The sequence below is a fragment of the Acipenser ruthenus genome, chromosome 8, assembly GCF_902713425.1.
Source record: "Acipenser ruthenus chromosome 8, fAciRut3.2 maternal haplotype, whole genome shotgun sequence".
In the NCBI taxonomy this organism is placed as follows: Eukaryota; Metazoa; Chordata; class Actinopteri; order Acipenseriformes; family Acipenseridae; genus Acipenser; species Acipenser ruthenus.
In genome coordinates this window covers 15,787,942-15,812,646 of record NC_081196.1, presented here as the reverse complement: position 1 = coordinate 15,812,646, position 24,705 = coordinate 15,787,942, and the positions used below count along the sequence as shown (strand labels likewise).

Here is a 24,705-nt window from a genome sequence, read left to right as displayed (position 1 = left end):
AAAAAATGTAAAACAAGCCAGATTCACATTCTGGATCCAAAATGGTCACACCTGACATTGAAAGGCAAGCAGGTACAGTCCAATTACAGTCCCCATTTTTTTGGAATAAATATTCTGCAATGAAAGTGCTATCAAACCTAACCGAACCTGCGTTCTCATGTGTAGAGATAGTACTAGAATTGCAGGATCAAATGGTTTCCATGGAAACAATATTTTACCTCCCCCAATGAATTTGAACTAGAGCAAGGACATGAAATTATGTAATATAATACACCAGATTTGTTTGGTAGAAAAAATGTTGCACTTAATCATCTGCATTCTATCTGTCAAATAAAAAGCATATGTAAATCCATTGTGCATTGGCCCACACATTCTCAAGAAATTCGATGCTGTGGCCTTAATTCTAGAATTCTCCACATTTACCATAGTCCAGAATTTGGCAGGTTCTCAGTCTTTTCAACAGTTTAGTATGAAAAAAATATACATTTAAAACCAAGTATTGCAGGTTCTGACGCAGTGCCAAACGGTACCACATGTGGTATTATTACCCCTAATAGGGAACTGTTGCACTGACATTGTAGTGCCACAGAATTTCCATTGAAGATCATTATGTAAGGGTTGACACCTGTTTATTGAAGGTGTTTCAAAGAATTGGTTCAAATTGCACACTGGGGTAAACATCTTTGACAATGACCCTCTTTTGAGTCACATTTGCCCACTCTACATTGAGAATCAATCATTCTCCCTGAGTTCTTGCAGTAAAGGGGTGAGGACAATCATTTGAAGAGCATGCTTCATCAAGAACAATTTCCACCAGGTTCTGGACAATAAAAAAAAAGGTCCTGGGGCTTGACAGGATATCGGTGCAGGGTTTGTTTAACCTTATAGATGCAGAGTATGAACTGATCTCCTTGTTAAAGACAAGAGAGAATGTAATATGATACACGGCCTACTTAAAACCAGCTAATACATACAGGTGAGTTAAAAAAATATTTAAAAAAAGGCACAAATACCACATGCTAATTTATTTATATATATATATATATATATATATATATATATATATATATATATATATATATATATATATATATATATATATATATGTATTTAATTTACACTGGTTTTCTCCACAATTTGGAATGCCCAATTGTTATTTGTATCCCGGCTCACTGCTGCAACTCCCTGGCGACCCAGGAAACGGAGGCTGGAACACATGTCCTCCGAAACGTGCTCCTGCCAATCCGTCATTTTTCACACTGCGGATCCACAGCGAGGCCACCAGATCTATAGTGTCGGAGGACAACACAGATCGATGGCTCCACTGCAGAACTGCTGGGGCCCTATTGGCCACAGGGGTTGCTGTTGCGCCGTGGATTCCCCTGCCGACCTAAGCCCTCCCTACCCGGGTGGCACTCGGCCAATTGTGCACCGCCCCCTAGGAACCCCAGGTCACGGTTGGCAGTGACATAGCCTGGATTTGAACCTGCGATCTCCAGGCTATAGGGCACATACTGCACTCCACGGAGAGTGCCTTTACTGGATGCACCACTCGGGAGCCCCTTATTAGGATATTTGTGAATATTTGTGTGTTCAGTACTGTAGTTAACCTGTAGTTAATGTTCCTGTTTCAAATTCCCCTGTATACTGCAGGTCTACCTTACTTCATTGACGTTACTCCTGATTTAATAACGAAAGCAGTTGGTCCCCAGTGAAAGCATTTTTACAGATGCTAAAACTTTGTTTCCTAAAGTTTGTTATGTAATATGGTTTTGCACTAGCTTCAAAGAATGCTCTGAGTCCCCGAAGAGCCTGGATGTACTTGAATCTTGTATCTGAGGAATGAAAGCAATGATAAACAATAAAACAGTACTTGTATAATTATACAACAGAAAAAAAACAAAAAACAAAAACAAAAACAAAAAAACATACTTATTGTTTTACAGTGATAGTCATACACTGCCTAATTAAATCTTATCTGGATAACTGATAGCAAAAGTTCAAATAGGGGTCATTTTCCTTTCCTGTTCATGTTGCTAGGCAACAGCCTGTAATGGCAGTTTTAACAATCTAAAAGTTAACCTTTATTTAAAATTTCTGACAGCACCTGCAGTTCAGTCTCAGAAGATGATTGTTTGAAGGGCATATTTTGTATTTTTTGACTCAGTAAATAAAGCCCTTCAGAAGATATAAAGTTATCTATTTTTTAATTCCATGTTTGGTTCTTAATGATCCACACTACCTTAAAAAACATCACTTGTCTGCAGATTTACTGTAATATCATACCTGTAAACATATTTCAAAGACAATTCCTGACAGCGTTGTGTAAAAATTTTACCAATGACCCTAAACAAAACTTCCAGTACAAAATCATAGCACATGTTGAAGGTCATGTGATAGTGGGTGGCTGATTTCTAGATAACAAGACATAAAAATAGCAGCCATAAATCAATTATCACATACTGGTTTTCAATAATATCCAAGCCTACATTTGGAAAGCCACTGCTGTCACACTACATATCCCTAAACTTATGAAGCTGAAAATATCTTTCAGCTCAGACATTTTAGTTTAAAGTGTTTTAAAACCAAGAGAGCTACTTCAGATACTGAATAATGTAAAAAAAAAATACTGAATAATGTAAAAAAAACCCTAAAAAATAAAATAAAGCATGCAATTATTCTGTCAAATAATAGCCTGTAATCAGCACATGATATTCAGATGTCAAACACTGTTCTTGTTTAGTTTTAGGGATCAGACACCATGTTTAAAATCATGAGTATTATTTAACCCCTATTGAAAGTGGGTCACAGAGGACATAATCCTACAGAACACACTGCACTGTTAGAAAGAAACAAAAAGCCTAACCTGTTACTGTAGAAATTGTCTTAAGCTTCTCATTGAGAGAGGAAGGTCCCTTAAAAAAAAACCCTTCTTGCTTAGTGATGGATGTCACTTCAAAGGCTTGTCTCTGACTTTGAACAACACCAAGATGTCTTAATACCCAGCATACACAGAGAAAATTAAAAAACGCCTCCCAAATCAAAGACATTGCATCTTTTTGAGTAGGATTGTGTTTAAATTCCAGTAAGAACTCATCTTTGGGTTGCAATTAAAGTTTGCAGAAACTGTTTTTTTTTTTTTTATTGAAAATATTTCTTTTGTACATTTCAAAAGAAATATTTAACTCATGGTCGTTCACCTGTCCCACAGTTTTAGTAAACTGGGATGTCAGAGTATGCCTTAAGTGGAAGGATTGGGCTCTCAAATATGTGTGGACCAACATGGAATGGAACTGGAAAAACTGAAAAGTTAAACTCAGCAATGATACAGGAAGGTGTGACATGATATAGAATGAATCAACCATAATACTGCGACTTTAAAACTAAATAAGTGATGGGTCTTGGAAAGAATGTTTTTTTGACCACCAATTAAAATCTGCCTCTTTCTGCCTCTTTCCAGAGTTCTCAGCACAGCGGTTCCTCAGTATCTTTAGCGTCTACAAAGGTCTGTAGCTCAATGGATGAAAACGATGGACCAGGGAGTGAAGGTAAGGCAACCAGATATGCATCTGCAGTCTTTCTTTTCCCCTGATCGTATAAACTGTATCATCTAGGATACCTGTATGATGTCCGTTTCAAGTCATAGGGGAGAGTAACAATGAGGTGATATTGATGTTCAAGATCAGATAAAAAAAAAAAAAAAAACTTGCTACAAGCGACTGACCGGTCATTGTTCTCCATGCGGAAAAGTCAGAATATATCTAAAGAAAAAAGAGAGAGAGAAATATGTATTGCAAAGTATAGATTGCAGACTAACTTTAACCCTTATGTGGAAATGGATCAAATGTAGGGCATAGAATCTTAACATTATCTGTGCTTTGTCTAGTAGAAGTGATGGAGGAAGGTCCCCAAGTTCCAGCCTCAATTGCAGAGAGATACAAGGTGGGAAGGACAATAGGAGATGGCAATTTCGCAATAGTACGGGAATGTGTAGAGAGGTGAGTTTGAAAGGAAAATGGATGGCCTGTGTAAGTGAGAAGTTCTGAGGAGGTACAACATTTTCTTCCCAGATACTGATCACCCCTGTAATTCAAGCCTACTTTGGTGGGACCAACTTTTAATCATGCTATTCTTTATTACCCTTCTCTGCAAGAAACACTGTAGGGATGTCTTCTAGAAATTTAATACAAAAAATGTAAAAAAATCTAACAACTGATGCCATCAAAGTAAGTAGTTTTTAAAACCAGGAACTGGATTTTTGTGACTGTGATTGTAATAAAATGGTTCCTGCTCCGACTGCGTTCCATAAAACTGCTCAGTGAGGTTTGGAAACTTCTGTTCTGTGCCTTCTGTTTAAGCCTCTTTGATAACTCGAGATGATACATGCTTGCACTGATGTCATTTTCTCTCTCAATTTACCTTGGCCAAGGGTCTGAGGTAAACAGCTGTCTTTCAACCCCTGCCATGTCCCCTAATCCTTAGATATTTATGATTCATTGTTTAATTACATTTAATGTTAATATGGTAGATTTATTAAAAAGTTCAAATAGATATAATGTATTTTTTTTTTACATATCATTTATTTAATTTGTTTAACAGGTCAACTGGCAGAGAATATGCTTTGAAAATTATCAACAAAAGCAAGTGCAGAGGAAAAGTAAGTCGATTAAGTCATTATTAAAATGCACTCTGTATCCATTAGGCTATAGCACATTTGTTTTATTGGTTAAATGTGTACTTGTTTCAAACCTGTAATTTAACCCTTTGTTCAATATTGTAACCATGGTAACTGGTCCTGTAGTGCTACCCAATGAGTTTCATTCATTGTATGTGACAGGTTTAGACAAGTCCCTTATTCTAAAATTGTTATTTCTGGTTTGTGACAGGAACACATGATACAAAATGAAGTTTCTATTCTCAGAAGGGTAAAACATCCAAATATTGTTCTATTAATTGAGGAAATGGACACATATACTGAGCTTTACCTCGTCATGGAACTTGTCAAGGTGCGTATTCCATAACACACCATTCATTTTGCATTAGTATTTACCTTATTGGTCGTCCTAAAAATAGTTAGGATCATGAAAGTTAGTTTCAAGCAGCCTAATGCCAACTAATATCCTACAAAAGATCTATTTCCTATTGTACTGCCCTATGCAAATTTGGAAGCAGTTGGTCAATAATTTAGGAACCTGTCCTAAAAGACAGTACTATATGATGCCAACAACATTTTCTTTGTATCAATTTATCTTTATCCATTTTACAAATCTTGGGGAATAACTGCCGATTTTAAAATAAAAAAACAAGCATTTCCAGACATTTGGGCCTAATGTCATGGAAGCATCCCTTGAGGGTTCCTGACACATTCCCCATGATTATAGCAGCGTTACTGGCTTGAGAATGCCATGTTCTTATTGGGGAAAGCTGGGCGTTTTTAATGTGAATCATCAGTCCCTTTAACTCGTTGAGGACAAATCTTTTTTTAGGCCATGATCTTTAAGTTTAGTCACAAGAAAAATGAATGTATTACAGCCTAGAGAAAGCAAAATAGGAGGTCTCAAGTGAATGTTTTGGACAGTATACTTGCCATTGGTCCTTAACGTATTTGAATAATATATTGCAATACAGACAAACCAAGCTGCAGTTTCCACTATTTCACAGGCTTAAATAATTATACACATGTCCCCTTTATCATGTTAGAAATTAGAATTTTAGTATCGAGACATACATTTAAAAAACTACATGAACATAATTGAGATTTTTTTTTTTTAACATCATGTAATCAAACAAACTACCAAATTATATCGTAAAAGTCTACCAGAAGCCATAATAGTAGTACAGTATTTCATGTTAGATTTCGAAATGTCACTTTTTAAAATGATTTGTCAGTACGGTATATGGAAAACTACAAAGCGGTATGTAATTCAATCTGTTAATGTAATGTTATTCAGCACATTTCATTCAACTTTCTGAAGCAAAATGTGTTCATTCTAAAGGGTGATGCAAAACTTTTGGCCATAGCTGTAGATGCACATGAAGACAGATCATATCACCTTTAGGTCTGCAGTTCTCGTCACAGTTGAGGGAGTTGATTTGATGTCTCTCTTTCCTCAGGGGGGCGATCTCTTTGATGCCATTACTTCCACTAACAAATACACAGAGCGAGATGCCAGTGGGATGCTGTACAATCTAGTCTGCGCTATCAAATACCTGCATAGCCTTAACATCGTCCACAGAGACATCAAACCTGAAAACCTTCTGGTAAGTGCAAGGTCTCTATACATGTAGATTGCTTTTGTCTAGAGTGGCCACATTTAACAGTACAAGAATTGGAAGCATCTTTCATAAAGTAGACATGTGACGCTTCTTTTGTAGGCTAAGATGAGCTACCACCACCAACCATGTAGAACAAATTGCTTCAGGGAAATGGGTTGCTTATTAAAAAAAAAAGTTAGAGCCAATTGTTAAACAAATGGTTTATTTTATTGCCAGCTGGACTGCAAGCAATTTGTCTTCTCCCAGGAATTTGTCTTCTCCCAGGAAATAAACTGCATTATTGCACAACAGTATCATTTTTATTCAGCTTTGTCTGTTCCGCTGTGCTGGGTGAGCAAGTTTGATGCCAGCTGCAAACCCAGAGCTGCCTATTTCCTATTTGAAATGCTCTGTGTAGCTGGCAGCCGCGAGTTTGTGCTTATTCACTGTCTCCTTAGCAACAGTAATTTTTAATTCACATTACTGGAAGTAATTTTGTGTAATATTTTGTCCCCACATTACATTTTTCAAACCACAGGCTGGCAAAAAAAAAAAAAAAAAAAAAAAAAAAAAAACGCTTTATACAGTGCAGTGGTTGCATAACAGAACCTTCTAGCATCTAGCAGCAGCAAAACCAGGTCTAGCGCCCTCTACCTGATTACCACCAAATTGTACTTTTTGTTTAATTAAAGCAGTATCTTCCTCCTACCTTACCCTTTACCATGACACAAGCATTACTTGCAACCAACCATTCCTTTTGCGAAACCTCTACAAACATATGGAAATGAGAATAAAGTACAGCATTATCTCAGGGTGACAGACAGCTAGCAACTTTATAACCTTCCCTAATAGGCAGACTAGCAAGCAAGTATCTTAACCACAGTACAAAATAATCAAGCTTGTTTGCAGCTACAGTGGCGGTTCAAAAGAGCCTACCAATTAAAATGATATATGTCTATAGTTATTTGATGTTAAACTGAGCAAGGTTTCTAAAAAAAAACTTGCTGCTAGCATTTCCTTGGGGGTTTGTTTTTTCCTCCCCCTGAGCGTTCTGGTTCTGCATTCCAGGTTTATGAACACCAAGACGGTAGCAAATCCCTAAAGCTTGGTGATTTTGGCCTAGCCACAGTCGTCGATGGACCTCTGTACACAGTTTGTGGAACCCCAACATATGTAGCACCAGAGATCATTGCAGAGACTGGGTAAGTGAGGAAAGCTTTAAGAGATAGCGCCACACCGTGAATCATAATGTGAAAAACAGCCTCCTTCTCAAAACTCCCGGTTGTCTCGTCCTGTTAGATACGGCCTGAAGGTGGACCTCTGGGCTGCAGGCGTGATCTCATACATCCTGCTCTGTGGCTTCCCTCCATTTCGGGGGTATGTACCAAGCCTTCTTTTAGCACAGTTATCTTATTTATTCAGTACAGTAATCCCAATGTCGAAATAGACACTTTAAGTAAGTCACAAGTTAAAGCTTTGGGAATAGAGCCCAATAAACTATACTCTACTTCTGTTGAAATCACACAGTGTGCAGTACATTAATGAATGGCAGGCTTTAAACAAGAACATACTGATTTAAGCAATATCATTTATATTTTCTGCTCAGATTTTTTTTTAATGATCTGTGTATTTATTGCTGGACAATGCCACATGTCTCCATCTAGTGGATGATGGCAGTACAGTGTGGATATAAATTAAAATGGACTTCTGTCTGATTGAGTCAATAAGTTCTGTATTAAATCAGTCACCACTGTTTAATATGCACTAATGCAGTATTTTGGACATAGTAACTTTTTAATACAATACCATGGTGTTATGTTGCAATAGGTTACATTAAATAAATACTGTCAGATTGTGGGTGTGGGTTTGGTTTAATATGTGTTTTTATGGTATGTAACACATTTTACAATAATAATAATAATAATAATAATAATAATAATAATAATAATAATAATGACCTATTAACAAATGCTGCATATTTTGTGCAATTGCTATACAGAAGCAGTGAGGATCAGGAAGTCCTCTTTGACCAGATTTTAATGGGGCAGCTGGATTTCCCCTCTCCATACTGGGACCACATTTCAGACTCTGCCAAGGTGGGTTTACTACATTCATTTTACTGCCTTGTTACCTCACCACGTTGTACTGTATAGAAAATGTTATTGCATATGCCGATATCATTTAACAGTTTTTGGTTGCTGGGGCAACCGTTTTTTAAATTATGATTTAGACCAGCAAAGGGACAGGTGATTTTTAATATGTATAATGAAACAATGAGCTGTTTTGGACTTTGGTAGAGGTTTAATGTGTTCAATTAAACAATTATTAATGTGTTTGGAACAAATACCTGGTCTAATTACTGATCTAGGCTTTAGAAGGCCATCTTGCTGAAACATGTCTTTTTCGATTTTTGATTTTTGACTTTCTGATTATATGATTGAGTGTTTGAAGTGAACTGCACTAAGTGCTGTAACCTGTAATGTTTCACTTTCCAGGAGCTAATCACGTTGATGCTGCAGGTGGAGGTAGACCAGCGGTATTCTGCATTGCAGGTGCTGGACCATCCTTGGGTCAATGTAAGTGATTGGCATTATCAGACCTGTCAGCTCTCACCGGGAGTCTCCTGTATTTTGGGCTCCAGGACATCTCCCGGGACATATTTTTTCCAGTATTCTACTGTTAAACCCCCTTATGCCAGCAAGCCTTTAATGTCTACAAAATTCATGGCCGGTGTGTGATTACTGCAGTCCCCGTCTGTACGAGCAGGGTTTAGGACCCAGGGGAGTCCTGTGGCAGGCATGCATTCAGTGCGCGAGACAAGCTCACATACATAGCCACGCAAGGCTTCAGATAATTCAGTATCATGTATCACGAGAAAGACGGCACTTAATATGGTGTTTTAACAATATTATATAAAAAGAGCAACTGCAATAATGTATGTCCTATGAACCGTAATACCATTTTGTGTTTTAATGTTGTGGTTGAAAAGGGTGACGTACAGTATGTCCTGAGGGTGGGTCATTCAGTAGACAAATACATTTGAAAACGTTTTATATCTAATAAAATAATGAAGTTCCTAAGTAAACTGAGGGGTGGCTTTGCCTTTGTTTTGTGTCTTTTCAGGATGACGGGATGCCAGAGAACGAGCATCAACTCTCAGTAGCCGGAAAGATCAAGAAACACTTCAACACAGGTCCCAAACCCAATAGCACCACAGCTGGAGTATCTGTTATAACAGTAAGCATCTGAACTATCTACTGAAAATAACACCATTGATGTTATACATCTCTCTATATGAAAAGGCGGGGGGTTATAACTGCCGTATACATACATGGGTGGATACATAACATTTGCTAAAGTAGATGGTGTGTTGTGAACTCCTGTGTCTGGTTTGGCTGAATTTTGTCACTGAACAAAAAAATTACATATCGTCATAAAGTATGTTGAGCTTATTTTCAATGAAAAATACAATTTTGAATCCAAAGATTAAGATAAAATATGTTGGAAGATCACTCCATCTTTAAACCAAAGCCCACATTAACATGGTGGTTTACATGCATTTTATTTGCATGGTATTCATGTAAAGAAGTTAATTTTGCTTCTATGGCACAACACAACTGCTATTTGTAAGCACTTAAAAAGTGTCATAGGTTTTTATAATTTGACAGTATTATAACATACTGGCAACTTAAATTCAGTGAGAAATGTTAAGTAACTATGCTGGTGGTTGCTATGGTGTATTTCTATCAGTGAAATTATAGCAATTTTGTTGAGGATACATTCAAAAATGTACACGTCTTTTTCAAGTTGTGAGTGGTTAGAATTATGACAGTCTGGGTATGTTATCACTATTTGAGTTTCAGTCAAATAACCTAAAGTCAATGGGTAAGTATTTTAAATGAGGATTTAAAGAACCGCACTGTGTATTGTTTTTATTATTCCTCATAGTGAATTCAGAGGAGTTTACGCAATTGAAAGTACAGATTTAAGAATCCAGATATTAGGCGTCTCAACCTACACTCACATGTCATCTCAGCTGTTTTATTGAAAAGTATCACATAATAATTTATCACACAGTATTTATCACGCCCATTGAAATACAAACTATCTCTACTCAACATCGTGAAGCAATTGAGAGGATCAGCTTTGTATTCCATTGACTTGAACATTACAAGTAGTTAAGTATTCATGCTGACCTTACCACTCTCCAGCTGAACATCATTGTCAATACAACCATCTTCCTTTTTAAGAACTGCCTTTTGAATGCTACAATTTCGGTTTCTTTGTTTTTATTATTATTATTATTATTATTTTTATTTTGAAAGGACTGTCAGCACTGTTGTCTAGGACTCATCGCAAATCCAAACTCTACAAACATTTTTTTTTTTTTTTTAAAACAACAGCATATTTACATTTAAGTGTCACTTTTGCAGCTTTTTTTTCATTGGTATTGAACAAAAGGCAGAATAAAAATAGTATTTGTGATTATTAAAATTCATTCTAAACATATATTTATTGCTTTTGGAATGAAAATAAATATTGAATCATGTTTTGTTAATAAATTAATCATATTTTTAAAAAATGAACTTAACCTTAGTCCTAAGCAGCAGAATACCCTTTTAGTAACTAAAACATCAGAAGCAAAAATAATGAAGAATGACTAGTCTTTTAGAAATAGTATTATAGTTGTTGTAGGTTAGATTAAAAAGCCAGACGCAGTTCTGATTAGAAAATAAAATGCTGCAGCCCTAAGCAAATGAATGTTGTGAGAAATATCATGCCAATTAATGCAATTATATCAGTGCCATTTAATTAGTGCAAGTCATTTTAGCATCCGTCACCAGGGGGCACCAATGAGCTATGCAAAGTGTAACATAGTTGTGTGAGGGAGAGTAGCTAAAGAGCCATTTTGTGCCTGAAGGAAAAATTAATTTTGATACTATCTGTTTGAGTTTAGAATACTTTTTTTTTTGTTTAGCTTTCTCAAATGTGACACACAGGCACTTGAATGGGTTATTGCAATATAACAAATGACTTCCAGCTAAACCACCAGATAGACATTAGAAAATACTTTGTTGAAAACAACCCCATTGAAAGGGTGCCGATTATAACAGTAACATTGTCAATTGGATATGCAAGTACAACACAAATCCACATTGGCTTCCACAAATAAGTAGTGCACTCCTGTAATTGCTGGAAATTGAAAGAAATGCGTTTATTTTTTAAATTAGAGGCTTTCTTCCCCATAAATCCATCCTGTAAATGACCCCAGCCTATCACAACAGGGCATCAGAGGCTACTCAGCCTGTATTTAGAAGAATCCTTTTGAGCAGTTAATTCCACTGAGGAAAGTGCAGACCAAAAGATACTCAGTGATGCAAAAAAAACAAAGGGTCATGTTCTCCCTGAAGTAAAGCATTCTTATAATTGAAAACTAGATGTGATCTGTTCACAAATTAGTATGCAGCACACGCCAATTGCTTTAAAACAAATTCCTCTTCCTTTCCGGATGATATCAGCTGAAGTCTGTTAATATATAATACAGCACTTGGAAAGCAGACAACATTACAAACCAAATGCTTGCTTTCAATTCCATTGGGTTTTTTGGTTTGGATTGATTTTCTAGTAATTATATGTTTGCTAGTTTAAGAAAGAATACAATATTAAGCAATCAAAAAACACAGACATAAATACCAGAATGTATTATTCCATCACATTTTCTAGCACCACATTCTCAAAAGAAGCGAGGACTGCAGTTTTCTGCACGTGGTAGCAATTATGTAAAACTGACATAAACCTATTGGCATGTACTCTAGGTAAAATGTACCTCTAACTTGATAGTTTAAGTACAAATTATATCACATTAACTGTGTGCAGTGCATACTGTACAGCATTATAACATGTTAATTCATAAACAATTGGTTGGCAACGGTTAGTTGTAGATTCCTATTTCATGGTTACCACATACCTACAGTATATATTGATCATCCGTCAATTAGCGTACTGTACAGTCTTGAGAATATCTGAATATCTACAGCATTCGAGATATTTCATACATTAGGGAATCTTTATACTGTATAAACCCTTAACATTAACAGTAGATCAGATGTTCAGTGTCATGAAACCAACACGGTACAGGTACAGCAGCATATTAAATGGACACGGTTCAACTTTTAAATTCATAATTCAGTAAAAACCAAATGCTATTCAAACAACAAGAGATCTAGAGACAGTTTCTTTTTTAATCTGGTTTGCATAGGAATTATTAGCATTTTTTAGATGTAGAACAGCTTGTTGATGCATATATATATATATATATATATATATATATATATATATATATATATATATATATATATATATATATATATATATTAAATCAGGGTTTATCAATTTTGGGCTCGAGAGCTCATCTGCCAGAGCGTTCTGAGAAAGCATAAATTCACTCAAAAAAGATTTGATTGTAAAGCGTAAAACTGCTTGTTTTTTGCAACATGGTTTACACCAAGGGTCTCCAATCCTGGTCCTGGACAGCCCCAATCCTGCAGGTTTTATAAGTGTCTTTACGTCATCCATGGCTAAAGATCTGGAACACATGTTAATCTTGACTAATTAAGACAATAATTTTTTCAGTTAAATAACTGAGAGCTCGGTTGAAATGAAAACCAGAAGACCCTGTAGCTCTCCAGGGCCAGGGTTGGAGACCCCTGGTTTACACTGTTAATGAGATAGGAGGTGTTTAACTGGGAAAGTTGTTAAGTTAAGCACTCCATTAAAGCACAACCTCCATTAAAACACATTTACTTGTCTACCCAGACTACTAACCCAAGTTTAATTGGACTGCCCTTGATTTGAACTAGTGTGTCTCAGATAGCAGTAAGGGATGCTTGGTTTGGTAATTATTTTAAAAATGGCGTTTATCACTTATTTTTTTCACATTGTAAGAACAAAGCAGAGACTGCCTTTCTTTAATTGCAAAACGGCTTCCAGTTAATTAGTAACAGATTGCTCATGTGTCTTAATGGGGTAATTACTTGAATACAAGAAAAGGCGATCCACTGAGTTGCCCATTTCTCTCTGCTCAGCTGGACCACGGGTTTACCATCAAGAGATCAGGGTCATTGGACTACTACCAACAACCAGGAATGTATTGGATAAGGTATGAGATGGTGCAGTGCCAACACTCAGTGTTTCCATGGCAACGTGCTGGCAGTCTCCATTAACCAATTTTCTTCCGTGGACAAACATGCTTTTTGATTTGTTACCCAGTCCATATGGTGCTTGATCAGCTTCATTTAAAACGTAATGAGACGCCCTTCATTTCCCCTCTTCACCCCATTATTCACTATGACATTGCCAGCTTCCTCCATCTCACCCGCTCAGTTCATGTTTTTCTTTCCTTTATATGTAAAAGGACAGTATGTGATATAGTATACAAATGCATTCTACGGTACTGAATTTGGCTTGTCAATATTTACATTATTTACATTTTCTGGAGTATATGCTGTCTTTCGAAGCCAAAGGGAAAGTATTTATATCAGTATAATTTACTGAAGAAACAAGTAAGGCTACTTTCAAAGGTGGTGTATTTTTAACACCTGTGAACCTGGTACACTAGTTTGCTTTGCCACACTATTGCATTGTTCTTGTGTTGGGGGTCAATACTAAATGTTTCTATGAGTAGACAACAGTTCCTCGCTATTGTCTCTTCTTTTCTGATACAGGAATCAAAATGTGACATTTATTGTCTAGACCAGGGGTGCACAATTCCGGTCCTGGAGGGCCGGTGTCCCTCCTGGCTTTTGTTCCAACCTTGCCCTAAATTACTTAATTGGACCAATTATTACCAATTATTGGTCTAATTAAGTAATTTAGAACACAGTTGAAACAAAAGCCAGGAGGGATCCGGCCCTCCAGGACCGGAATTGTGCACCCCTGGTCTAGACCTTAACTCTCTCAAAGCACAATATATATGCTTGGCATATTGTACAACAGCTTCAAAATTCACAGGCAGCTGAAACATAGTGCTTATTTCTAACACCGTATACATGTTGTGTGATGTTCAGCTTATAATGTTCCCCACTGCTGTGCACTGCTTTGAATTTAATATCATTCTCACTACACATGTGCATTGGATAATATGTTCACGTGCTGCTCAGGTATTATATTTCATTTAAAACTGGCCCAACCATGTGAACGCAGCTTAGCGAAAACTACCGTAGATTCCAGCAATCATTTCAATCTTCGAGGTAAAAACTGTGAAAAATGTATCCAAACATCCTGTCGTTTTAGTTCTTGGTGGTAATTTTAGGCTTTGATAAAATTATACAAAAACAAGAAAAAAAACCCACCAACTTCCTAATTACACACTAAAGTGGTAGTCAGGTCCAGCTATTTACCTGTTCATAAGGTAATGCCTTAATGTAATAAACGCTAACAATGAAATGCAGTTCCACTTGCTGTGGATGTAGGTCATGGTACACTTTATTTTCATGGTATTGACACCATAATATATAATTTAAGTAATTGCTGAGGGAGATGCATGTTACAGACTTACTTTGTAATGTACTGTGGCAGTCTGGCTCGCAGTGGTGATGTGGATGACGTCACGGACCAGGAAGTAACTCAAACCAAAACAGTGGATGGGCGGTTGAAGCTGAGTGCTGGTGCACTCAGCGTATTTAATAAACAAAACAAAAGATTTAAACAAAACACCAAACAAAAGGGCACGAGGGCCGAACGAATAAACAAACAAGTAAGTTTCGTGCTGGATACTCCAGCACGTTTTAGCAATTGTTTTCTTCCTCTCTCTCTCCCGTTCTCCACTCTCGAACACTCCACACCCCGAGTGCATAGTGCTGCTGGTTTATATACTCTGGCCGAGGGATTTAACTAGTTGGTAATTATCTTATTATCCCCCGGCCAGAGTCTGCACGTGTTTGGTAAGGATGCATGACTGTCAGCTAGTTAAATAATCAGTAGCTGATCAGCCATGCATCCTCACGAGGTTTTTAAATATAACAATAAAAGACGCGGCGCTTTTACCCGCGCCGCAAACAAAAATACAAATAATAATAAATAGGGGCGGGACACTCCGCCACACATGCCCCCCCTTGTGCGCAGCACACATGGCCTTTTCGGCCACCTCCCCCCTTAGTCCCCAAAGTCCCGGTTAGCAGTCCCGGCGCAGGAATAGGGGCAGCAGCGGACCAAAGGTGGCGGCCACGGTGGGATGTCCTCCTCCCACCCAAACAGCCGTAGCGTTCCAATGGCCCGCGCACCGGCCGGCTCCTCTGGCCAAAAAAATTTTGGGGGTGGTCTCCAGACCTGCCCCCCCTTCTTCATGGCCGACAGCTCCCCTCCGTGGGGCTCTGGCCACCCTTTCTCCTGCAGCGAAATTGCTGCGGGGGAAGCTGGTCTCCTGACCTCCCCCCCCTTCTTCATGGCTGACAGCTGCCCTTCACGGGGCTCCAGCCACAGTATTTCCTGCCGCGAAAGTGCGGCTGGGGGAGCTGGTCTCCTGACCTCCCCCCCCTTTTCCATGGCTGGCAGCTCCCCTTCGTGGGGCTCTGACCACATGATCTCCGGCCGCGAAAGTGCGGCTGGGGGAGCTGGTCTCCTGACCTCCCCCCCTTTCTTCATGGCCGGCAGCTCCCCTCCGTGGGGCTCCGACCACAGTGTAGTGACCCCAGGCGAAGCAGGATCCCTGGCGACCCCAGGCAAAGCAGGATCCCTGGCGACCCCAGGCGAAGCAGGATCCCTGGCGACCCCAGGCGAAGCAGGATCCCTGGCGACCCCAGGCGAAGCAGGATCCCTGGCGACCCCAGGCGATGTGGAACAGGCAGCCCCAGGCGATGCGAGGCAGGCATCCCTGGGTGGTGCGAGGCAGGGCAGGAGCAGTCCTTCCCATGACGGTGGATGTGGAACCAGCAGGTATTCACCCTCTGCTGGTGGAGGTGGGAGGGGAAAGCAGTCCTCCCACAGCGGCTGAGACGGAACCAGCAGGTATTCACCCTCTGCTGGTGGAGCTGGGAGTGGCAAGCAGTCCTCCCACGGCGGCTGAGGCGGAACCAGCAGGTATTCATCCTCTGCTGGTGGAGGTGGGAGGGGCAAGCAGTCCTCCCACGACGGTTGAGGCGGAACCAGCAGGCATTCATCCTCTGCTGGTGGAGGTGGGAGGGGCAAGCAGTCCTCCCACGACGGTGGAGGCGGAACCAGCAGGCATTCACCCTCTGCTGGTGGAGGTGGGAGGGGCAAGCAGTCCTCCCACGACGGTGGAGGCGGAACCAGCAGGCATTCACCCTCTGCTGGTGGAGGTGGGAGGGGCAAGCAGTCCTCCCACGACGGTGGATGTGGAACCAGCAGGCATTCACCCTCTGCTGGTGGAGGTGGCGGAGGCAGAGGCAGCTCTTGCTGCTCTGCTCCTGGTGATGGTGGAGACAGAAGCAGCTCCTGCTGCCCTGCTCCTGGTGGTGGTGGAGACAGAGGCAGCTCCTGCTGCTCTGCTCCTGGTGGTGGTGGAGGCAGAGGCGATGGGGCGGATGCTGGCCACTCAGAGGGAGGCTGTGGCGGCTGGGCTGGTGTGTGCCGTGCTCCCTTCAGCAGCATAAATAGAGGCTGCTGGGGAACACCAGCATCCTGCCCTTCTCCCCCCCAGAAAAATTCAGGGGGTTGAGCCTGTAACTCCTCCCCTTCTGGCTCTTGGGACTGCAGCTTGGGTCCTAAGGCTGTGGAAGCGCAGACTTCCACCTCTTGGGCTATGGACGCACCGACTCCCCCCTCTTTGGGCTGTGGACGCACCGACTCCTCCCTCTTGGGCTGTGGACGCACCGACTCCTCCCTCTTGGGCTGTGGACGCACCGACTCCCCCCTCTTGGGCGTAGGACGTTCGGGCTCCTCCCTCTTGGGCTGTGGACGCACCGACTCCCCCCTCTTGGGCGTAGGACGTTCGGGCTCCTCCCACTCGGGCGTAGGACGTTCGGGCTCCTCCCACTCGGGCGTAGGACGTTCGGGCTCCTCCCACTCGGGCGTAGGACGTTCGGGCTCCTCCCCAGGCTGTGGAGGCGAAACCAGCAGGCATTCTCCCTCTGCTGGTGGAGACGGTAGCGATGGCTCCTCTCCCTCTGATGCTGGAGATGGCAGCGATGGCTCCTCTCCCTCTGATGCTGGAGACGGTAGCGATGGCTCCTCTCCCTCTGATGCTGGAGACGGCAGCGATGGCTCCTCTCCCTCTGGCGCTGGAGACGGCAGCGATGGCTCCTCTCCCTCTGGCGCTGGAGACGGCAGCGATGGCTCCTCTCCCTCTGGCGCTGGAGACGGCAGCGATGGCTCCTCTCCCTCTGGCGCTGGAGACGGCAGCGATGGCTCCTCTCCCTCTGGCGCTGGAGACGGCAGCGATGGCTCCTCTCCCTCTGGCGCTGGAGACGGCAGCGATGGCTCCTCTCCCTCTGGCGCTGGAGACGGCAGCGATGGCTCCTCTCCCTTTTGTGCTGGAGATGGCAGCAGCAGGGTCTCTCCCATATCCGCAGCCAGGTAGTTGAACACCATGGCTGCGATGTCTGGGAGGGAAGCTGGGTGGTGTTGCTGTTCCCAGGCCTCCCAGCGCTCCCCATCTCTTGCCCACAGGAGGTTGATCACTGCAGGGAGGACTTCCTCATAATCCCTCCCCGGCTCCACCAGCCAGTCCCAGACTCCCTCAGAGGAGAGTGCATTCGTCCTCTTTGGAGGATGCAGGTCCTCCCTCACTGGACGCTCTGGCTCCTCTTTCTCCTGCCATGGAGGGGGTTGGTCTGGTGCCACGTGCCCAACCTCACCAACCGCGAAGCACCACTCCTCACCCTTCAGGCAGGTGAGGCAGATATCCAGTGTGGCAAGGTAAGGCTGATGTTGCTGCGCCTCCTGCTGCTGTTGCTGCTGCTGCTGCTTTCTCCTCCGGCTACTTTTCCCCATTTTTAATTTGAAAAAAAAAACGAACAAACAAAAAAAACGCACTTTTCAATCCTGGTCCGGCTGTTGGAGGCGTTGTTTGTCCCCCGCAGGACACCATATGTGACAGTCTGGCTCGCAGTGGTGATGTGGATGACGTCACGGACCAGGAAGTAACTCAAACCAAAACAGTGGATGGGCGGTTGAAGCTGAGTGCTGGTGCACTCAGCGTATTTAATAAACAAAACAAAAGATTTAAACAAAACACCAAACAAAAGGGCACGAGGGCCGAACGAATAAACAAACAAGTAAGTTTCGTGCTGGATACTCCAGCACGTTTTAGCAATTGTTTTCTTCCTCTCTCTCTCCCGTTCTCCACTCTCGAACACTCCACACCCCGAGTGCATAGTGCTGCTGGTTTATATACTCTGGCCGAGGGATTTAACTAGTTGGTAATTATCTTATTATCCCCCGGCCAGAGTCTGCACGTGTTTGGTAAGGATGCATGACTGTCAGCTAGTTAAATAATCAGTAGCTGATCAGCCATGCATCCTCACGAGGTTTTTAAATATAACAATAAAAGACGCGGCGCTTTTACCCGCGCCGCAAACAAAAATACAAATAATAATAAATAGGGGCGGGACACTCCGCCACATGTACATAACTTACCATTCTTTTACTGTAATGTCATTTCAAGTGACACTGAAATTAACAAATATGCACGCATTTTTATAATCTAGGAATCATGTTAATGAGTTCCTCGGCTTAGCTTTAAAATTTAGACCAAGAATGCCTGGAGACTCGACAACGTGACTCAAGCTTCCACTGAGTGCAGGCTTTTATACAGCTTCTCGTTTGAATGCCCTTTCGTAGATGCAGGAGCTGTTCCCAGAGTCGCTGAAAAATAGTTTCTTTAAAGCGAATTTTAGGGAGCCTATATTTTATTTCTTGATGGTTAAAAGAGCAAAAAAAGTCAGGTTTGAAAGTTGACCACAGAAGTTCAGTGGAAAGGGTGTAGATCAGTGTTGTCCAACCAGTGCCTCCAAGTACAAAGTATTAAATACTACTTCCAATAATAATAATAATAATACAATACCCATACCATCACAATAGGTTGGAAGCTAGCTGGTAAGACCTTATCTAATCCCCACACATTCCTCATGTTGTAATAGAGGCATAATACATGACAAAGCAGCAATCCCCTTAACCCTCCCCCAGCACCTCCACCCTCTTCCACATGCAAACAGCACAAAACTAACATTTTGACGTCTCTTATTTCATGCCCCTGCCAGACCACCGCTCTTGATAAGGAGAGGCAGGTTTTCCGACGAAGACGCAACCAGGATGTGAGGAAGATGTACGGGGCACAGCACACCACCACCACAGCAGAGCTGACCTCGGAATCAGAAGACTACTCACCCAGCTCGTCGGAGACCGTCCGCTCACCTAACTCACCTTTTTAACACTCCCCTTTGTCAAACAAACCCAGTTGCCTGACCCTTTGAACGCTACATTTTTTTTTTGTGTATTTATGTTTTAAGTTATGTTTGAACAGCTACAGCCCTGCAAAGCTTTATACTTAATTACATGTATTGGTCAGGTTGGAGCTGCTGTATTGAACGGATGATCTGCAGTGGAGACTAGAAGCAATGTTCCAATAATAGTTAATCCTTCACTCTTTCCAGTTAGATTGGATGTCACATTAAGCAACAGAAAGTGATGGCACTTACATGCAAACCAATCTGTATATATGACTTGGTAGATCTGCAATTATGATCTGTGTAGTAAAATGGTCTTGAGCATATTAATTTCAATAGGTGGTTATATAATACATGTCCAGCAGGTGGTGTTTGTATAAATACAAATGGTCAGTTCTGGGTTTAACCAATTAGAGAGATCATTTATTGGACAGTGTGAATGCCAGGAGATAATTGGTTCCGAGCTAAGCAACATTTGGAATTTTAAGACAGCATTAAATAAAAAATAAAAAAAAACAAGATTACTTTAATTTTTGTATTCAAATTGGATTCTAAATGGATAACAAAATTGTTTGACTTTCAAAATGCATGCCAAGCAAGTAAAATATGCAAATGAGCTTGAATGAATTAAATACATGTATAATTCCTAAATATTCATCAGCTTTGGCTTACGGAAATATAATGCAATAATGATCATCACGTAGCCTTTTTAAATCTTTTTTTTTCTTAAATAATCCATTTTGAGTCCAAAATGAATCTATAAATAATAAAGTCTACAGAAAATATGCGATGTAAAAACTTTGTTCTCAATTGGAGTGCAGATACACGAAAGTGAATAGGATACTTTTTTCTTGCAGTGTAAGTTTTCTAGAACTCTGTGACACGGTAGCCTCACAGCCCACATGGTATTTGCAGGGAGAGGAGACTCAGACACAGAAAGCTGCAAGTTAAATTGCGCAAATGTGCTCTTTAATAAACAAATAAACAAAAATAACAGACAAAACACACTGAACAAAATAAAGGGCACAAGGGCCAAAACAAAAGGTTCTACAAAAACTCACAAACGTAAACAAGACAGCACAGCACACCATAGACCATAGACCATAGACCATAGACCATAGACCATAGACCATAGACCATAGACCATAGACCATAGACCACCTCTATCACCAACATGAATCCTACTAACCTCTAACACCCATGAACACCTATTTTATACACCTGTGGCTGGAGCCTAATTAATCATTTAGTCATTTATTCAATTGTCGGCTCCAGCCACATTCTCACATGTTTTGACAGGGTGAAATGTAGCCTCCTCCCTGCCAACCTAATATTCCCCATACAACACGCACCTGTGCACCGGCAGGGCTTTCACCCTGCCACACTGCCACAAACCCAAATCTCAGACAGGAGTAAACTAGCCACATTAGCTAACAATGTGCACTCTATGCAAACTGGCAGTTAACCAAATTAAATCCTGGTAGTCATACCTTTCTCTAACTGGCAAGGACTCTGGTAGCACTTTGAACTGTTTTTTCACATTTAAGAGGGAAGGATTAGCTTCATATTGTGTGGTTACTGCAGATGAGTGCACAAGTAAGAATGTTTTTTCATCTTCTTTTTGTATGATATTTTTTATTTAGATAAGAAGATGCCAGGTTTCAAAGGAAGAATGGGTTAATTTTTTATGCTGCATTGTCGAGGGATAGTCGTATTTTTTTTATGAAAAAAGGTTATGCACAATGCAGATCTGTGCACAAGTAGAACGGTTATTGTTTTAATAAAGCGTTAGTGATACCGTACTGTATATTACATTTTTTAACTTAAAGGGTGAGGCAATTTGGAGAAAAGAAATTGGAAATGGTGAATATCTTTTTTTTCAGTTTTTCTTTTTATTTATTTGTTCAAGCGAGGAAATTGCTGCAGTGATACAGTATGTGCACAATATTTCGTTCTAGCACAAGTTAGCTCTCTGAGTACTGAGCTGTGTTTATCTATCTATTTATTTTCTGCACCGCAAATTGCAGCTACTGAATGGAAATAGGCAGAGGGTATTCAACAGAACTCAATGGATCAGTTATCTTTTAACAAAAATTCAAACCCATTAAAACCTCCTGATACAACACCCACACCGCATTGTGCGAAACTCTGCCTTCACGATGACTCCCTCTCTAGAGTATGGGTGCTTTAGTTATGGTGCTGAAAATAATTGCGTACACAGTATTCAATTGATGTAGTCATTTAGGTAGAGTGTGTTCATTTTACATACAACTCCGGAGCTGATGTCTTGATTCTGAAGAGCTGTAGTGTTACTGTGTCGACCTCAATCCTGGATATCTGGGTCAATTTCGGATGCTTTTAAGTAGCCCACTCAGTAGCTCTGTAGTGTAAACCATGCACTGAAATAAATGTAGCCCATACCCAGAGATGTTCATGAACCCTTAATAGGGCACTGAATTATTAAGGCTCTGGGCAAGTACGTAGGTGAAATGCTTTTTAAACACACTGTCTGGTCTAGGTGGCTTCATCATATCAGAGCAGTAAGAAACCTTAACCCTCTTTATCCTGGTTATACCCCTATGGTTTTTGTTGGTTTTATACCTTTAATGCAAATCTGTTATATGTATCAAAGATAGTGTAAACCCCCAAGCTCTTAGAGTAGAACTATCAAAGGTGAATTAGAAACTGCAAAAAAATTACAGTAGGTCTATTGACTATGAACACAGCTATGAATACAGCTGTGCTGTATCTCAGATAACATCAACTACTACTGCAGTGGTATCCAGAAAAATCAGATTACACAACTTTTACTGTACTCGGCAATATATAATCTATGTAGTTAAATGTTTGAGTGTGCATATATATATATATATATATATATATATATATATATATATATATATATATATATATATATATACACGTATGTTTTTTTTGTGTTTCAAAACTAAAGACTTTCTTGTGGATAAACCAAACGCAAAAGGAAGCATACATAAAGTGACTGCAGTTCTCAAAGGGTTAACAGAAAAGCACAAAAGCATGTAATTACAATACTGGTGTATCTATCTGCTTCTCTATTTAGCCAGCCTTTGCTGCTTGTAGTCACAAAATGCTTTTATTAATGTGTTTCAGTTAAAAAAAACTTTTTTATGTGATTGTCTACAACATTTCCTTAACCAAATTCTTAAATTAAAATACTTCAGACTTACATTTTCAATGAATGTTATTAAATAAAATATTTATCAGTAATAGTGTTTGACTATAGGTATACAGTTTAATAAATTAAATATGTTATGAGGAAAACATTTTTAAATACTTGACATTAGGATTTCATTGGTGGCTTTCATTGGTGACGTGGACTGTCTACCCACAATTCACTGGCAAGAGCAGTATTGGACGAAGGACATACTAAGATATAGATTCTCTCTTTGATATTTACCTAGTTTATCAATGCTAAATTGTTATATTAGACTACTCATTGATTGTGAACACCTTTGAAGGCAAGAGAGATTCATGTATTTGAACATCTTTGATTTTTAATGTTATTGGCATTGTAGAACAAAATAGTCCTGTTGTTAAACCCAGCGACATGGTGTTTAACATGCAGTCATGTAAAATGTCATTGCTTTTCAGTAGCAATCATCGGACTTCATGTGGTGCATTCAGCAGTTAACAAGCCAATCCTGTGAATAAACAATTTATTCAAAAACAAAATGATTGTTGTTTGTATTTGTTAAACGTGCTGCACTACATGCTCTGACCTGTAAAAGCATATTTGGTTAACAAGGTGAGAGTGTTGTATGAAAGTAGTTTGCATATACTTCACTAAACACCAGCTGATTGGCTTTGGGATATTTATCACCATCCAGCCAGGTGATGATCAAAAGTAAATCTGGTGGCAATAGTACTAGGACTAAGACTAGTGATTTTAGTCCAGTTCCTAGTGGACATCAGAAGAACCATCAACGCAGGTGGCACTGATGGGGTGCTTTGCTGTTTCTCAAAGAGGCCAAGAATTGGATGGATATGTCAGAACCACTATACAAAAAAGCCAGAGCTACAGAGCATTTAACCTCAACTCACCTGCAGGGGTCAGAATCTGTAACCACTTGCTAAAGATCAGTTGAGGAAAATGTAACCCCCTCCTTCTTAGTTATAGTTAGTATGGTCCTCATCTGTGTCTCACCATTGGACTTCACGTGTTCAGGAGCTGCTCTTCAGTTTTATTTGCCTGCCATAGGCTTAATACTGACTCATTGTGTGATAGTGAGCAAGTCACTTAACCTCCTTGTGCTCTGTCTTTTGGGTGAGACGTAGTTGTAAGTGACTCTGCAGCTGATGCATAGTTCACACACCCTAGTCTCTGTAAGTCGCCTTGGATAAAGGCGTCTGCTAAATGAACAAATAATATATAATAATAATGTGAGAACAGTATTGCTTTTTTATTTTAGATTAATTTGACAGACAAGTTCCCAGTTATGCATAAAAAAGTCCGATCCAAATCTAATGTGAGTTCATACTTCTTGAGAAGTCTCACTACGTGCAAGATGAGATTTCATTCTTTTTTGCGTGAAGCGTTACCCCTGTGTGTGGAAGTGCAACTTTGAGTACCCCTTTCAAAATTTTTCATAGGTCTGCATTGAAATATTATGGAATCATATGTATAAGCAGCGTTTCAGATAAGCTGTGTACTGGTTGTTTTACCCATTGAAAAATATAAATCACGTATATTTCAATTTAAATGCGTCAGGAACACAGAGAGCAATTTTAGTGCACAGCTTGAGCTTGCATGTTATCAAGCTTCTTGCACTTCGTTGGTTCCTAGCATCTAAATGGTCAATTGTGAATATACTGCATGTGGTAGCTAGAGAATGGATCATAGAAATGATCAATAAACACATGACCAATAAATCCAGGTTTTCAATGCAAACCAAACCAAAAATACTGTAGCGATCTGTGCAGTTATGTTTTGTACTGTGTTCCTAATGTGTTTGCGCACTGTAATTCCCGCTGTATTGTGTTCCTGTATTGCAGAGGTGTCCAATTC

The 24,705-nt window shown here is 40.3% G+C and overlaps 1 protein-coding gene across 5 annotated transcripts in view; it reads left to right on the top strand.

Moving 5' to 3' along the window:
- Positions 1-23,372, top strand: part of LOC117407140 (serine/threonine-protein kinase DCLK1) — a 95,036-nt gene extending 71,664 nt beyond the window's left edge. For 2 of the 5 annotated variants that reach the window (XM_034011823.3, XM_034011828.3), the window contains 12 exons: positions 3,461-3,548; positions 3,887-3,998; positions 4,600-4,657; positions 4,887-5,006; positions 6,115-6,261; positions 7,324-7,457; positions 7,555-7,632; positions 8,255-8,351; positions 8,751-8,831; positions 9,379-9,492; positions 13,341-13,414; positions 19,473-23,372. In XM_034011823.3, coding sequence (XP_033867714.2) covers positions 3,461-3,548; positions 3,887-3,998; positions 4,600-4,657; positions 4,887-5,006; positions 6,115-6,261; positions 7,324-7,457; positions 7,555-7,632; positions 8,255-8,351; positions 8,751-8,831; positions 9,379-9,492; positions 13,341-13,414; positions 19,473-19,530 — 1,161 coding nt within the window. In that variant the 3' untranslated portion in view covers positions 19,531-23,372. The remainder of the gene's footprint in view (positions 1-3,460; positions 3,549-3,886; positions 3,999-4,599; positions 4,658-4,886; positions 5,007-6,114; positions 6,262-7,323; positions 7,458-7,554; positions 7,633-8,254; positions 8,352-8,750; positions 8,832-9,378; positions 9,493-13,340; positions 13,415-19,472) is intronic. The other 3 variants (XM_034011821.3, XM_034011824.3, XM_034011822.3) reach the window with 2 other exon arrangements.
- Positions 23,373-24,705: the final 1,333 nt, after the last annotated feature.